General features: G+C 45.2%; 1 protein-coding gene across 1 annotated transcript in view; it reads right to left on the reverse strand.

Moving 5' to 3' along the window:
* Window positions 1-15,472, reverse strand: part of ehd2b (EH-domain containing 2b) — a 35,406-nt gene extending 19,934 nt beyond the window's left edge. Inside the window, exons 1-3 of the mRNA XM_031795328.1 lie at window positions 14,879-15,472; window positions 1,270-1,827; window positions 1-151 (exon numbers count right to left, since the gene is read on the reverse strand). The exon at window positions 1-151 is cut by the window's left edge and continues 26 nt beyond it. Coding sequence (XP_031651188.1) covers window positions 1-151; window positions 1,270-1,490 — 372 coding nt within the window. The 5' untranslated portion in view covers window positions 1,491-1,827; window positions 14,879-15,472. The remainder of the gene's footprint in view (window positions 152-1,269; window positions 1,828-14,878) is intronic.

Below are 15,472 nucleotides of genomic sequence, written 5' to 3' on the forward strand. Positions count from 1 at the left end.
GTTGAGCTTGCGAAAAGGTTTGTTGGGGTCAACGATGAGAGCGTTGCCCGGGATCACCCCCTCTACCTCACCGTGCATGATGGCTGTGAAACAGTCGGTGGTAGGCTCTGGCCCTATCCTGCTTCCTGGGATATCCTGCTCCAACAGATACCTGTTACACACAACAACAGGTCACCAGGTCAGATACCTGATATACACAACAACAGGTCACCAGGTCAGATACCTGTTACACACAACAACGTAAATCAGTTAAGTCAAATAAATTTCTAAGAGCTGTGAGTCTTTCTGGGTAAGTCTCTAAGAGCTGTGAGTCTTACTGGGTAAGTCTCTAAGAGCTTTGCATACCTGGACTGTATAATATTTGCACATTATTCTTTAAAATAATTCTTACAGCTCTGTCAAGTTGGTTGTTGATCATTGCTAGACAGCCATTTTCATGCTGATTGAAGTCAAAACTGTAACTAGGCCAGTCAGAACATTCACTGCCGTCTTGGTAATCAACTCGTGTAATTTGGCCTTGTGTTTTAGGTTATTGTCCTGCTGAAAGGTGAATTCATCTCCCAGTGACTGTTGGAAAGCAGACTGAACCAGGTTTTGCTCTAGGACTTTGTCTGTGCTTAGCACTATTCATTTTCTTTTTATCCTAGTCCTTGCCAATGACAAGCATACCCATAACATGATGCAGCCGCCACCATGCTTGAAAATATAAAGACTGGTACTCAGTGATGTGTTGGATTTTCCCCAAACATAACACTTTGTATTCAGGACATAAATTGCCACATTTTTTGCAGTTTTACTTTAGTGCCTTGTTGCAAACAGGATGGATGTTTTGGAATATTTGTATTCTGTACAGGCTTCCTTTTCACTCTGTCATTTAGGTTAGTATTGTGGAGTAACTACCATGTTGTTGATCCATCCTCAGTTCTCCTATTACAGCCATTTAACTCTGTAACTGGTTTAAAATCACCATTGGCCTCATGGTGAAATCCCTGAGCAGTTTCCTTCCTCTCAGGCAACCGAGTTAGGAAGGACGCATGCCTTCTGCTTTTCATTTTTTATTATTATTAATAAACAAAACAATTCTACAAAACATAATTTCACTTCAACATTATAGGGTATTGTGTGTAGGCCAGTGCCCAAAAAACATCTCAATGTAATCAGGCTGTAACACGACAAAGTGTGGATAAAGTCAATGGGTGAGAATACTCTCTGAAGGCACTGAATATAAACCTTACTGTGTATAATATCTTACTGTGTATAATATCTTACTTGATAAACGTAGTCTTGCCAGTGGAGTACTGTCCCACCACCAGGACCATGGGTTTGTTGTCAAAGTCTGCGTCCTCCAGAGAGGGGGAGTGGAAGTCATGGAAACCGTAGTACTGCTCCAGGGGGAGGAGCTTCTGACGGTACAGAGACTTCAGCCCCTCTGTTACCGTCCTGATCACCTCAGGAGTCTTCTTCACATCCTTACGGCCCCAACGAGACATCCTGATTGGCTGACTGACTGAATGATTGGCTGATTGGTTGATTGTTGTCCTTCAAGAGGAAATGATCTACCTTTGTGGAATGTGAGGGAGTTCTGTAAACTACCTGTGTCTGTGTCTGTGTTTTGCGTCTGTGTTTCTTGAAGGTAAACCTGGGAGTGTTTTCAGGTGTTTCCTGTGTTTTAATGTGAACTCTTCTCCTCTGAGACCTCTTCTTCAGTCGGGCCTCTTCGAGGATGGTACTGGATGTTACTGTACGGTCTGTTTTATGTCGTTAAAGCTCTGGTCTGAGGTCTTCCCTCTCCTATGCAGTCACCACTCTGACTCCTTCAAAAGACTTCTGTGGGAAAAAAAGAAAACCAGCAATGAACCGTAAATTCTAAACATGTCTCTAGAAACGAACACACTGCTGCAGAAGAAAACCGTCAATGAATTGTCAACATGTTCTAGTGCCATTTTGTAGTGACAGGAGACTCAGAACACTCTACATACACAGAACACACAGCTAGATTTATAGGGACCCAGCATAGAACAGCTGTGATACTCAACAATAGGTCAGTGGGATTTCAGGTCTATGCATACAATTCTGTCTGCAACATTATGAATATTACACCCTACTGAACACTGCCTGCCTGTCTGTCTGCCTGCGTGCGTGCCTGTCGGCCTGTCGGTCTGTCTGTCTCTGTCTGTCTGCCTGTCTGTCTGCCTGTCTGCCTGTCTGTCTGTCTGCCTGTCTGTCTGCCTGTCTGTCTGCCTGTCTGTCTGTCTGCTGCTTTGACTTTTCCGACGGACGTGGAGTCAGATTTAGCCCACTACAGTATATTATCTAGAAACTACAGTATAGTATCTAGAAACTACAGTATATTGTCTGGAAACTACAGTATATTATCTAGAAACTACAGTATATTGTCTGGAAACTACAGTATATTGTCTGGAAACTACAGTATATTGTCTGGAAACTACAGTATATTGTCTGGAAACTACAGTATATTGTCTGGAAACTACAGTATATTGTCTGGAAACTACAGTATATTGTCTGGAAACTACAGTATATTGTCTGGAAACTACAGTCTATTATTTTATATACATATTTTTTCCGGCAGGGACACATATAGGACGCTAACCTCCACAGCATAACCTTCACTCCAGATTCAAAACTCCAAACCTACAACCTCATTTTGGACAAAATGACCTGGAAGGATTACTACTTGCAAGGATTGCATTTTTCAAGCTGTACAGAGGGTGTTTTGGCAAACAAACAGTAGAGACCTGAGGACACCATCCTGGAACCTGGAACTGAGACAGACCAGAATCAACTTTAATTAGCCCTGAGGTGTGAAGTGAGAGGTGTCATAGCCTTTGAGCCCAACAAACGGCGGGAGTCTGTTCAAAGACCATCCATTTTCTACAATAAATCTGACTCCAGAAATCTGACTCCAGAAATCTGACTCCAGAAATCTGACTCCAGAAATAACAGCTTCTCCCAAGTGGGTCTGACACCTGCTGCTAGGATTCCACCTGGCGATCTGTTCACCATCTGCCCTGACCTGTCTCCCCCTGTCTGGTACAGGTACCCCCACCATACTCCACCTGTCTGGTACAGGTACCCCCACCACACTCCCCCTGTCTGGTACAGGTACCCCCACCACACTCCCCCTGTCTGGTACAGGTACCCCCACCATACTCCACCTGTCTGGTACAGGTACCCCCACCATACTCCACCTGTCTGGTACAGGTACCCCCACCACACTCCCCCTGTCTGGTACAGGTACCCCCACCACACTCCCCCTGTCTGGTACAGGTACCCCCACCATACTCCACCTGTCTGTTCACCATCTGCCCTGACCTGTCTCCCCTTGTCTGGTACAGGTACCTCCACCATACTCCACCTGTCTGGTACAGGTACCCCCACCACACTCCCCCTGTCTGGTACAGGTACCCCCACCACACTCCCCCTGTCTGGTACAGGTACCTCCACCATACTCCACCTGTCTGGTACAGGTACCCCCACCACACTCCCCCTGTCTGGTACAGGTACCCCCACCATACTCCACCTGTCTGGTACAAGTACCCCCACCACACTCCCCCTGTCTGTTCACCATCTGCCCTGACCTGTCTCCCCCTGTCTGGTACAGGTACCCCCACCACACTCCCCCTGTCTGTTCACCATCTGCCCTGGCCTGTCTCCCCCTGTCTGGTACAGGTACCCCCACCACACTCCCCGTCTGTTCACCATCTGCCCTGACCTGTCTCCCCCTGTCTGGTACAGGTACCCCCACCACACTCCCCCTGTCTGGTACAGGTACCCCCACCATACTCCACCAGTCTGGTACAGGTACCCCCACCACACTCCCCCTGTCTGGTACAGGTACCCCCACCACACTCCCCCTGTCTGGTACAGGTACCCCCACCACACTCCCCCTGTCTGGTACAGGTACCCCCACCATACTCCACCTGTCTGGTACAGGTACCCCCACCATACTCCACCTGTCTGGTACAGGTACCCCCACCACACTCCCCCTGTCTGGTACAGGTACCCCCACCACACTCCCCCTGTCTGGTACAGGTACCCCCACCATACTCCACCTGTCTGTTCACCATCTGCCCTGACCTGTCTCCCCCTGTCTGGTACAGGTACCTCCACCATACTCCACCTGTCTGGTACAGGTACCCCCACCACACTCCCCCTGTCTGGTACAGGTACCCCCACCACACTCCCCCTGTCTGTTCACCATCTGCCCTGACCTGTCTCCCCCTGTCTGGTACAGGTACCCCCACCATACTCCACCTGTCTGGTACAAGTACCCCCACCACACTCCCCCTGTCTGTTCACCATCTGCCCTGACCTGTCTCCCCCTGTCTGGTACAGGTACCCCCACCACACTCCCCCTGTCTGTTCACCATCTGCCCTGGCCTGTCTCCCCCTGTCTGGTACAGGTACCCCCACCACACTCCCTGTCTGTTCACCATCTGCCCTGACCTGTCTCCCCCTGTCTGGTACAGGTACCCCCACCACACTCCCCCTGTCTGGTACAGGTACCCCCACCACACTCCCCCTGTCTGGTACAGGTACCCCCACCACACTCCCCTCTCTCCCTGGCCTGTCTCCCCCTGTCTGGTACAGATACCCCCACCACACTCCCCCCTCTCTGTTCTCCGTCTGCCCTGGCCTGTCTCCCCCTGTCTGGTACAGGTACCCCCACCACATTCTCCCCTCTCTCCCGAGCTTTCGCCTGCCTCCAGCACACAGGCACTGTTGGGGCGAGTGACGCTGAACTTACAATGGCCCCAAGTCCTTATATATTTTTTGTGCTATTTGCCTCATGACTCCTGCATGCTTTGTTGACTATGCACTTTCTTGTTTCCCCTACTGTGGGATTAACTATGTTTGTTTCCACACTCGGGACTCTCTATTGGTTACACAGACTCTTTGCCCTCCCATCCTATTCTAACCACCTCTTGCCAGCTTTGTATTCATGTCACCTGATGAAATTGCTGTACAATATGATCTTGTTGCCATCTGATGCACATTCAGATGTCATAGATCAGCACCGCAGAGCTCTCTCCCTGTCCTCTGCCATGCCTTGATTGTATTACTGCTGATGATATCTGGAAATGTGCATGTACTCCCAGGCCCAACTACTGTTGCTAGCCCCAATTCTGACCTGTGCTCTGATATCTGCTTCACTGATTTCTGCTCTCGTAAAAGCCTGGGTTTTCTGCACGTTAACAGTAGAAGCTTATTACCTAAAATGGATCAATTGAAAGTGTGGTTTCCCAGTTCCAATCCAGCGTGGTTCAGGAAGAGTGTTTTGAACACTGATGTTAACCTTTCTGGTTACAACCTTTTTTGGCAAGACAGATCTTCCAAAGGTGGTGGAGTGGCAATCTTTACCAAGGATCACCTTCAGTGCTCAGTTGTCTCCACCAAGTCTGTCCCCAAATAATTTGATTTGCTGGTTTTAAGCATTAAACTTTCAAATAACTCTTTGTTGACTGTTGCTGGGTGTTATCGTCCTCCATCAGCACCGGCCAGTACCCTACCTGCCCTGAGCCCTCTCCTGGCCCCTTACACCAAGTCTGAATTTGTCTTGCCAGGTGACCTAAAATGGGACATGCTTAAACCACCTGACCAAGTCCTAAAGCAATGGGACTCCCTAAATCTTTCTCAGATAATTACCAATCCAACAAGGTATGACTCCAAACACCCAAACATCATCGATGTTATCTTCACAAATATCAGTCTGGCTTTTTCTGTAATGACCTTAGTGATCAGTTTTACAGCGGTGTTTGTAATGGCTCAGTGAAATGACCTGTCCTGATTTGTCATAGACACTTGCTAAAAGAAAATAAATTAGCATGACCTGGCTTCTGTAAATTGGTATAGAATCAGCGTGATCCCCCTCCGTCGAAGACACTTGGACCTTATTTTTTTTGATATTTTCAGTGGTTTTACTAACAAACATGCCCCCATAAAGAAAATGAGAATTAAAAACAGGTTCAGCCCCTGGTTCGACCGTGATCTTGCAGAGTTACTCTACCTCAAGAATTGCATTCGAAGAAAGGCTCTGCACAGGCATACTTAGACTGACTGGCTATTGTTCAGGCAAATGAGAAGTAACTGCACTCAGGCTATCCGGAAGGCCAACGTTAGTTACTTTAAGGAGCAGTTGTCTCTCTGTGGGTCGAACCTCAATAAGTTCTGGAACATGGTTAAAGACCTGGAGAATAAACCCTCCTCCTCACAGCTGCCCATGTCCCTTAATGTTGATGATGTGGTTGTTACTGACTAGAAGCACATGTCCCTTAATGTTGATGATGTTGTTACTGACAAGAAGCCCATGTCCCTTAATGATGATGATGTGGTTGTTACTGACAAGGACCACATGGCTGAGCTCTTTAATCACCACTTCATTAAGTCAGGATTCCTATTTGACTCAGCCATGCCTCCTTGCCCATCCAACATTTCCTCATCTCCCACCCCTTCTTATGAGACTATCCCCGATGCTCCTCCCTCTTTTTACGCTGCCCCGCTACAAAGTTTCTCTCTGCAGGCGGTCACTGAGTCTGAGGTGCTAAAGGAGCTCCTTATTAAACTTGACCCCCAAAACACATCTGGGTCAGATGGTTTAGACTGTTTCGTCTTTAAGGTTGCTGCTCCTGTCATCGCCAAGCCTCTCTCTGACCTTTTTAACCTGTCTCTCCTCTCTGGGGAGGTTCCCATTGCTTGGAAGGCAGCCACGGTTCGTCCATTATTTAAAGGTGGAGATCAAGCTGATCCTAACTGTTATAGGCCTATTTCTATTTTGCCCTGTTTATCAAAAGTGTTGGAAAAACTTGTCAATAATCAACTGACTGTCTCTCTTGATGTCTATAGTATTCTCTCTGGTATGCAATCTGGTTTCTGCTCAGGTTATGGATGTGTCACTGCAACCTTATAGGTCCTCATTGATGTCACCATTGCCCTTGATTCTAAGCAATGTTGTGCTTCTATTGTTATTGACTTGGCCAAAGCTTTTGATACGGTAGACCATTCCATTCTTGTGGGCCGGCTAAGGAGTATTGGTGTCTCTGAGGGGTCTTTGGCCTGGTTTGCTAACTACCTCTCTCAAAGAGTGCAGTGTATAAAGTCAGAACATCTGTTGTCTCAGCCACTGCCTGTCACCAAGGGAGTACCCCAAGGCTCAATCCCAGACCCCACGCTCTTCTTAATTTCCATCAATAACACAGCTCAGGCAGTAGGAAGCTCTCTCATCCATTTATATGCAGATGATACAGTCTTATACTCAGCTGGCCCTTCTCCGGATGTTGTGTTAAATGCTCTACAACAAAGATTTCTTAGTGTCCAACAAGCTTTCTCTGCCTTAACCTTGTTCTGAACACCTCCAAAACAAAGGTCATGTGGTTTGGTAAGAAGAATGCCCCTCTCTCCACAGGTGTGATTACTACCTCTGAGGGTTTAGAGCTTGAGGTAGTCACCTCATACAAGTACTTGGGAGTATAGCTAGATGGTACACTGTCCTTCTCTCAGCACATATCAAAGCTGCAGGCTAAAGTTAAATCTAGACTTGGTTTCCTCTATCGTAATCGCTCCTGGTTCACCCCAGCTGCCAAACTAACTCTGACTCAGATGACCATCCTACCCATGCTAGATTACGGAGACATAATTTATAGATCGGCAGGTAAGGGTGCTCTCGAGCGGCTAGATGTTCTTTACCATTCGGCCATCAGATTTACCACCAATGCTCCTTATAGGACACATCACTGCACTCTGTACTCCTCTGTAAACTGGTCATCTCTGTATACACGTGGCAAGACCCACTGGTTGATGCTTATTTATAAAACCCTCTTAGGCCTCACTCCCCCCTATCTGAGATATCTACTGCAGCCCTCATCCTCCACATACAACATCCGTTCTGCCAGTCACATTCTGTTAAAGGTCCCCAAAGCACACTCATCCCTGGGTCGCTCCTCTTTTCAGTTCGCTGCAGCTAACGACTGGAACGAGCTGCAACAAACACTCAAACTGGACAGTTTTATCTCAGTCTCTCCATTCAAAGACTCAATCATGGACACTCTTACTGACAGTTGTGGCTGCTTTGTGTGATGTATTGTTGTCTCTACCTTCTTGCCCTTTTTGCTGTTGTCTGTCCAATAATGTTTGTACCATGTGCGTCTACCATGCTGTGTTGCGACCATGCTGTGTTGCGACCATGCTGTGTTGCGACCATGCTGTGTTGTCATGTGTTGCTGCCATGCTGTGTTGTCGTCTTAGGTCTCTCTTTATGTCGTGTTGTGTTGTCTCTCTTTATGTCGTGTTGTGTTGTCTCTCTTTATGTCGTGTTGTGTTGTCTCTCTTTATGTCGTGTTGTGTTGTCTCTCTTTATGTCGTGTTGTGTTGTCTCTCTTTATGTCGTGTTGTGTTGTCTCTCTTTATGTCGTGTTGTGTTGTCTCTCTTTATGTCGTGTTGTGTTGTCTCTCTTTATGTCGTGTTGTGTTGTCTCTCTTTATGTCGTGTTGTGTTGTCTCTCTTTATGTAGTGTTGTGTTGTCTCTCTTTATGTCGTGTTGTGTTGTCTCTCTTGTCATGTGTGTTTTGTCCTACATTTTTACAATTCTTTTTACAAAATCCCAGCCACTGTAGGCCATCATGGTAAATAAGAATTTGTTCTTAACTGTTTTGCCTAGTTAAATAAAGGTTAAATAAAAAATTCAATTGTAAGAGCATGTCTGGAAAAACATGGTGTTCCCTTGCAGTGGAAACACACACACACACACACACACACACACACAGCCGTGTGTCCCCTCACACCCAGTCCTACTACATTAGTAGCCTACCTCATTTCCTTACATTGAAATGAGTAAGACATCAGTTTTTCCGAGAGGATGTGTTTGTTCTCAAGGGAACGTTAAATGAGTGAATGATTATCAATTGTTCGCACAATGGAACGCTGTTGGAGAATGTTGGAGCGAACACACACACACACACACACACACACACACACAGATCCTCTCTACATGCACAGACACAGTCTGCCATTTCATCTGCGATTTGTTAATCACCAGTTTGCTCTGAGCAAGTTATTACAGGAGTCAACTACCAAATGGTGCTGTAGGCTCCTAGAGAAGCACCACATCTGATAGGTATGAATGGTGCTGTAGGCTCCTAGAGAAGCACTACATCTGATTAGGTATGAATGGTGCTGTAGGCTCCTAGAGAAGCACCACATCTGATTAGGTATGAATGGTGCTGTAGGCTCCTAGAGAAGCACTACATCTGATTAGGTATGAATGGTGCTGTAGGCTCCTAGAGAAGCACCACATCTGATTAGGTATGAATGGTGCTGTAGGCTCCTAGAGAAGCACCACATCTGATTAGGTATGAATGGTGGTGTAGGCTCCTAGAGAAGCACCACATCTGATTAGGTATGAATGGTGCTGTAATGTAACTGCATGTGGTCAGATCAGATATCACCTCCTGTCCATCTCTCTCTTTCATTCTCTCCCCCTCTGCTGGTAAGAGCTAAAGTGAGAGAATAAAGATCCGATCAGTCACACATCGATAGATGTGAACTCATCTGTGGACGAGAGAGAGAGAGACAGACAGAAGTTCCTGGCCAAAATGTTTCCCTGCAATAGCGATGGTGTAAACTTAGCAGTAGAAAGCCTGAAAAGTATATTTAACATAGCACTTTTGACATTTATTTTATTTTAAATAAGAAAATTAGTAGCAATGAGAAATGGTTTGATGAAGAGCGATAAAACATAAGAAATGCATTGAGAAATATATCCAACCAAAAACACAGACCCAGAAAACCAGAACGCAGGCCTTTACTATGGGGAATCAGTGCAGAAACACACTGCGACAAATGGAAAGAACAGCAAGTCGGAAAACAGCTCAATAACCACGTTTCCATTCACAGAGTTTATTGTGAGTAAAGTCATACCCATTAAAATAAATAAGTCACGACAGCTGTGATGGAGACAGGAAGTTTCGGGTACAATTTTATACATGCCTACAGATAATTTGTTCGTTCGACATGGTAAGGATCTTTTTGAGTCTGTAAAATGAATAACGCACGAAATTGCGGTGGAAATACCTTTATGCACAGATATTGATATAAAATCATATTGAAGTAAACTTTAAATCACGCGATAATATGCTGTGTGGTCCTCCCACTAGCACTCGGGAAACCAGGTAGTTTATTAGGCTACATAGTATTTATAATATATCATGAACTTCACAGGGTGGTGAAAGGTGATGAGCTGGATGCTCATTTTTATAAATATCTAGGGTCTTATTCTGGTGACACGATGATCGATGCTTGGCTGCTGTTTGACAAATACAAATATTCCCTCTTTTACCCATAATAATGTCATTATCATGTAGACTAAGACAACCTGCACTGTATCTGAGAGACGTTGGAAAGAGCGCACGGGCCAAGACCAGAGGAGGCACATCTCATATTTAGCGCAACAGTTTTCGTGTCTAAACTACCGGTAAGGTTCAAAATGAGATGGAAACACATCGAATTTTCGATTTTTATTCTGTAAATGAAAACTTAAACGGAAAAGTTAATTTTGTGCACTTCTTCCATCACGCAACAAGTCCGTTTGGTGGGAACAGCAGGAAGCACCACAGGTGGGGAAATGCACATATTGTCTTTATCCAGATTTCAGAATATTTGCATGGAAATCTGTTGCCGTGGAAACCTAGCTAGAGAGATGGAAGATTCCAGAGTATCAAGTCACTTCTGTGAAACACTGAATAAACAACACAAAGAGTTATCTAATACAAAATGGAGATGTGTGTATGGGATAAACCACTTCTCCAACCTTTTCGGCCCTATAACGAAGAACCTAGAGCTAAAATATATTATACATGATCATTTACTAAACTTACAATCAACTATTAAAGACTACCAGAACGCAATGGATTCTCCAATTTCATTGAATGAACTGTGTCAACAACCACCTCAGGGATAGCCTATGCAGTATCATCAACAGCAGACTCCAACATTTCTTCAGTGAAAACAATCCTAAACAAACCAAAGTATTCTCATGCTTTGTTGATAAAAAAAAGAAGCTATTGACTCAATTAGGCATGAGGGTCTCCTGTATAAACTGATGGAAAGCAGTGTTTTCTTGGGGGGGGGGGGGGGGGGGATCAATGTCCACAAACAACAAGTGTTAAAATTGGCAATAAACACAGACGTATTCCCTCAGGGCCGGGGGATGTGTCAGGGGTACAGCTTAAGCCCCACCCTCTTCAACATATATATCAACTAATTGACGCGGGCACTAGGACATTCTGCAGCTCCCGGCCTCACCCTACTAGAATCTGAATGAAGTCAAATGTCTACTGTTTGCTGATGATCTGGTGTTTCTGTCCCCAACTAAAGAGGGCCTACAGCAGCACCTAGATCTTCTGTATAGATTCCATCAGACCTGGGCCCTGACAGTAAGGTCCAGATACCAGGACCACAAACATAAATTCCATCTAGACACTGTTGCCCTAGAGCAACACAAATAATTACACCTACCTCAGCCTAAACATCAACACCACAGGTAACTTCCACAAGGCTGTGAACAATCTGAGAGTCAAGAGGAGCCTTCTACGCCATCAAAAGGAACATCAAATTAGAAATCTCAGTTAGGATCTGGCTGATACACTATATATACAAAAGTATGTGGACACACTTTCAAATGAGTGGATTTGGCTATTTCAGCCACACCCGTTGATAACAGGTGTATAAAACCAAGCACACAGCCATGCAATCTCCATAGACAAACATTGGCAGTAGAATGGCCTTGCTGAAGAGCTCAGTGACTTTCAACGTGGCACCGTCATAGGATGCCACCTTTCCAACAAGTCAGTACTTCAAATCTCTGGCCTGCTAGAGCTGCCCCGGTCAGCGGTAAATGCTGTTATTGTGAAGTAGAAACGTCTGTCGTAAAAATCGTCTTGCCTCGGTTGCAACACTCACCCCCGAGTTCCAAACTGCTTCTGGAAGCAACGTCAGCACAAGACTGCTCATCATGAGCTTCATGAAATGAGTTTCCATGGCCAAGTCATGACGCAATGCTGAGCGTCGGCTGGAGAGGTGTAAATCTCACCTTCATTGGACTCTGGAGCAGTGGAAATGCATTCTCTGGAGTGATGAATCACGCTTCACCATCTGGCAGCCTGATGGACAAATCTGGGTTTGGCTGATGCCAGAAGAAAGCTACCTGCCCTGATGCATAGTGACAAATATAACGTTTGGTGGAGGAGGAATAATGGTCTGGGGCTGGTTTTCATGGTTCGGGACCCTTAGTTCCAGTGAAGGGAAATATTAATGCTACAGCATACAATGACATTCTAGATGATTCTGTGCTTCCAGCTTTGTGGTAACAGTTTAGGGAAAGGCCCTTTCCTGTTTCAGCATGACAATGCCCCACGTGCACAAAGCGAGGTCCATACAGACATGTTTTGTTGAGGTCGTTGTGGAAGAACTTGACTGGCCTGCACAGAGCCCTGACCTCAACCCCATTAAACACTGTTGGGATGAATTGAAACATCTAGTGGAAAGTCATCCCAGAAGAATGGAGGCTGTTATAGCAGCAATGTTCCAACATCTAGTGGAAAGCCTTCCCAGAAGAGTGGAGGCTGTTATAGCAGCAAGGGGGGAAACAACTCCATATTAATGCCCGTGATTTTGGAATGAGATGATTAACGAGCATGCGCGCTAGGTGGAAACTGAGCTGCACTTCCTAACCTCCTGCCAAATGTAGGGCCATATTAGAGACACATATTTCCCTCAAATTACACAGATCCACAAAGAAATCAAACAACATTTTCACAAACTAGATTTATTTTACTGCTAATAATATATTTTAAATGTTATTCTCTTGAAACGTGTGTGTGTGTGTGTGTGTGTGTGTGTGTGTGTGTGTGTGTGTGTGTGCGTGTGTGTAATGTTTACTGTTAATGTCGGATTATTTTTGTCTTTAATCCACTTTGTGGGTTTTATTGGTTGTTTAGTGGGGGGAAAGGGAGAGAGAGAGGGAGAGAGATTTCCATGTCAGAAGACTAAATGGGGCAGAGGGGTAGAATCAAAATGGTGACAGAGGAGAGACATAATCCAAACAGCAGTACTAGACATAGGATATGGAGAAAATGGTTCCTATGGGTTAACTATCATCTAGCTCGGGGTTTTGGGTTAGGCTCCTTTATGAAAGCATAGCACACTGCTGAAGATCATGGAAAATGCCTTGTGGGTTTGTACACATTGCAACACAGTCAGTCAGTCCTTGGACTGGAAACAAGCAAGTTACCATTCTATCTAGATCACTGGCAGAGCCAAATATAATCTATAGTGAACATTCTAGAGTACTGGCAGAGCCAAATATAATCTATAGTGAACATTCTAGAGTACTGGCAGAGCCAAACATAATCTATAGTGAACATTCTAGAGTACTGGCAGAGCCAAACAGAATCTATATTGAACATTCTAGAGTACTGGCAGAGGCTCTATAGTGAACATTCTTGAGTACTGGCAGAGCCAAACATAATCTATAGTGAACATTCTAGAGTACTGGCAGAGCCAAACATAATCTATAGTGAACATTCTAGAGTACTGGCAGAGCCAAACAGAATCTATATTGAACATTCTAGAGTACTGGCAGAGGCTCTATAGTGAACATTCTTGAGTACTGGCAGAGGAAAACAGAATCTATAGTGAACATTCTAGAGTACTGGCAGAGCCAAACAGAATCTATAGTGAACATTCCAGAGTACTGGCAGAGCCAAACAGAATCTATAGTGAACATTCTAGAGTACTGGCAGAGCCAAACAGAATCTATAGTGAACATTCTAGAGTACTGGCAGAGCCAAACATAATCTATAGTGAACATTCTAGAGTACTGGCAGAGCCAAACATAATCTATAGTGAACATTCTAGAGTACTGGCAGAGGCTCTATAGTGAACATTCTTGAGTACTGGCAGAGGAAAACAGAATCTATAGTGAACATTCTAGAGTACTGGCAGAGCCAAATATAATCTATAGTGAACATTCTAGAGTACTGGCAGAGCCAAACAGAATCTATAGTGAACATTCCAGAGTACTGGCAGAGCCAAACAGAATCTATAGTGAACATTCTAGAGTACTGGCAGAGCCAAACAGAATCTATAGTGAACATTCTAGAGTACTGGCAGAGCCAAACATAATCTATAGTGAACATTCTAGAGTACTGGCAGAGCCAAACATAATCTATAGTGAACATTCTAGAGTACTGGCAGAGGCTCTATAGTGAACATTCTTGAGTACTGGCAGAGGAAAACAGAATCTATAGTGAACATTCTAGAGTACTGGCAGAGCCAAATATAATCTATAGTGAACATTCTAGAGTACTGGCAGAGCCAAACAGAATCTATAGTGAACATTCCAGAGTACTGGCAGATAGAATATTCTAGAGCAGTGGTCCACAAACTGTGGGATGCACCTAGGGGAGGGGGGGTGGGGCAAAATGTGTATAATTGCAGGAAATGCACTTTAAAACAGATTGTTTTTCTCTCCACCCCTTATCAAAATGTGCAGAATTGCAGGAAATTATCTTTAAACCTGTGAAATGTTCTCTGCCAAACAAATAGGGGTGTGAACAGTTTGTATCATTAATTAACAGAGGCCATAGAGATAGACGTGGCGGACGGGGGGGGGGGGGGGGGGGTCAGAGATGGCGCAGTGGGGAACTGTACAGACACAGCGTTTGGTAGTTTTAACAGACAGGGCGATGTATCTTGGAGTTCACTATAACAGTGGGAACAGGGTGACCCTAGGTCTTTATACGGAAACCTGTTAACACAGTTTAGGAAACATGAGTTTTAAAAGTCAGAGAACAAAACCCTTACCTGGAGAAGATGGGAGAAACGTCTCCTCCCTTCAGGAGGGTGAAGAATGCTGCTGCATGTATGCTGTCAGTAAATACCAGGTACTCAGGAGGGTGCTCTCTCTCTCTACTGTCAGTAAATACCAGCTACTCAGGAGGGTGCTCTCTCTCTCTCTACTGTCAGTAAATACCAGGTACTCAGGAGGGTGCTCTCTCTCTCTCTCTACTGTCAGTTAATACCAGCTACTCAGGAGGGTGCTCTCTCTCTCTACTGTCAGTTAATACCAGCTACTCAGGAGGGTACTCTCTCTCTCTACTGTCAGTAAATACCAGGTACTCAGGAGGGTGCTCTCTCTCTGTACTGTCAGTAAATACCAGCTACTCAGTGTGCTCCTGTGAGGTAAGGGCAACCAGAAGCCTGTCAGTCCGTGGGATGGTTTCTCTCCAGAGTTGAATATGTTTCAGATGAAGGGGTCCTCTCTCTGCTAGCTGGAGGAAGACAGGGACACACTGACTACACCTCTCTCTCTCTCTCTCTCTCAATGCACCTCCTCTCCCAGCGATGCCAAGCAAAACTCTGGGACTAACCCTGAATCTCTACTGTTTAGAGCTGGGA

Source organism: Oncorhynchus kisutch, linkage group LG18 (assembly GCF_002021735.2).
Source record: "Oncorhynchus kisutch isolate 150728-3 linkage group LG18, Okis_V2, whole genome shotgun sequence".
Classification (NCBI taxonomy): domain Eukaryota; kingdom Metazoa; phylum Chordata; class Actinopteri; order Salmoniformes; family Salmonidae; genus Oncorhynchus; species Oncorhynchus kisutch.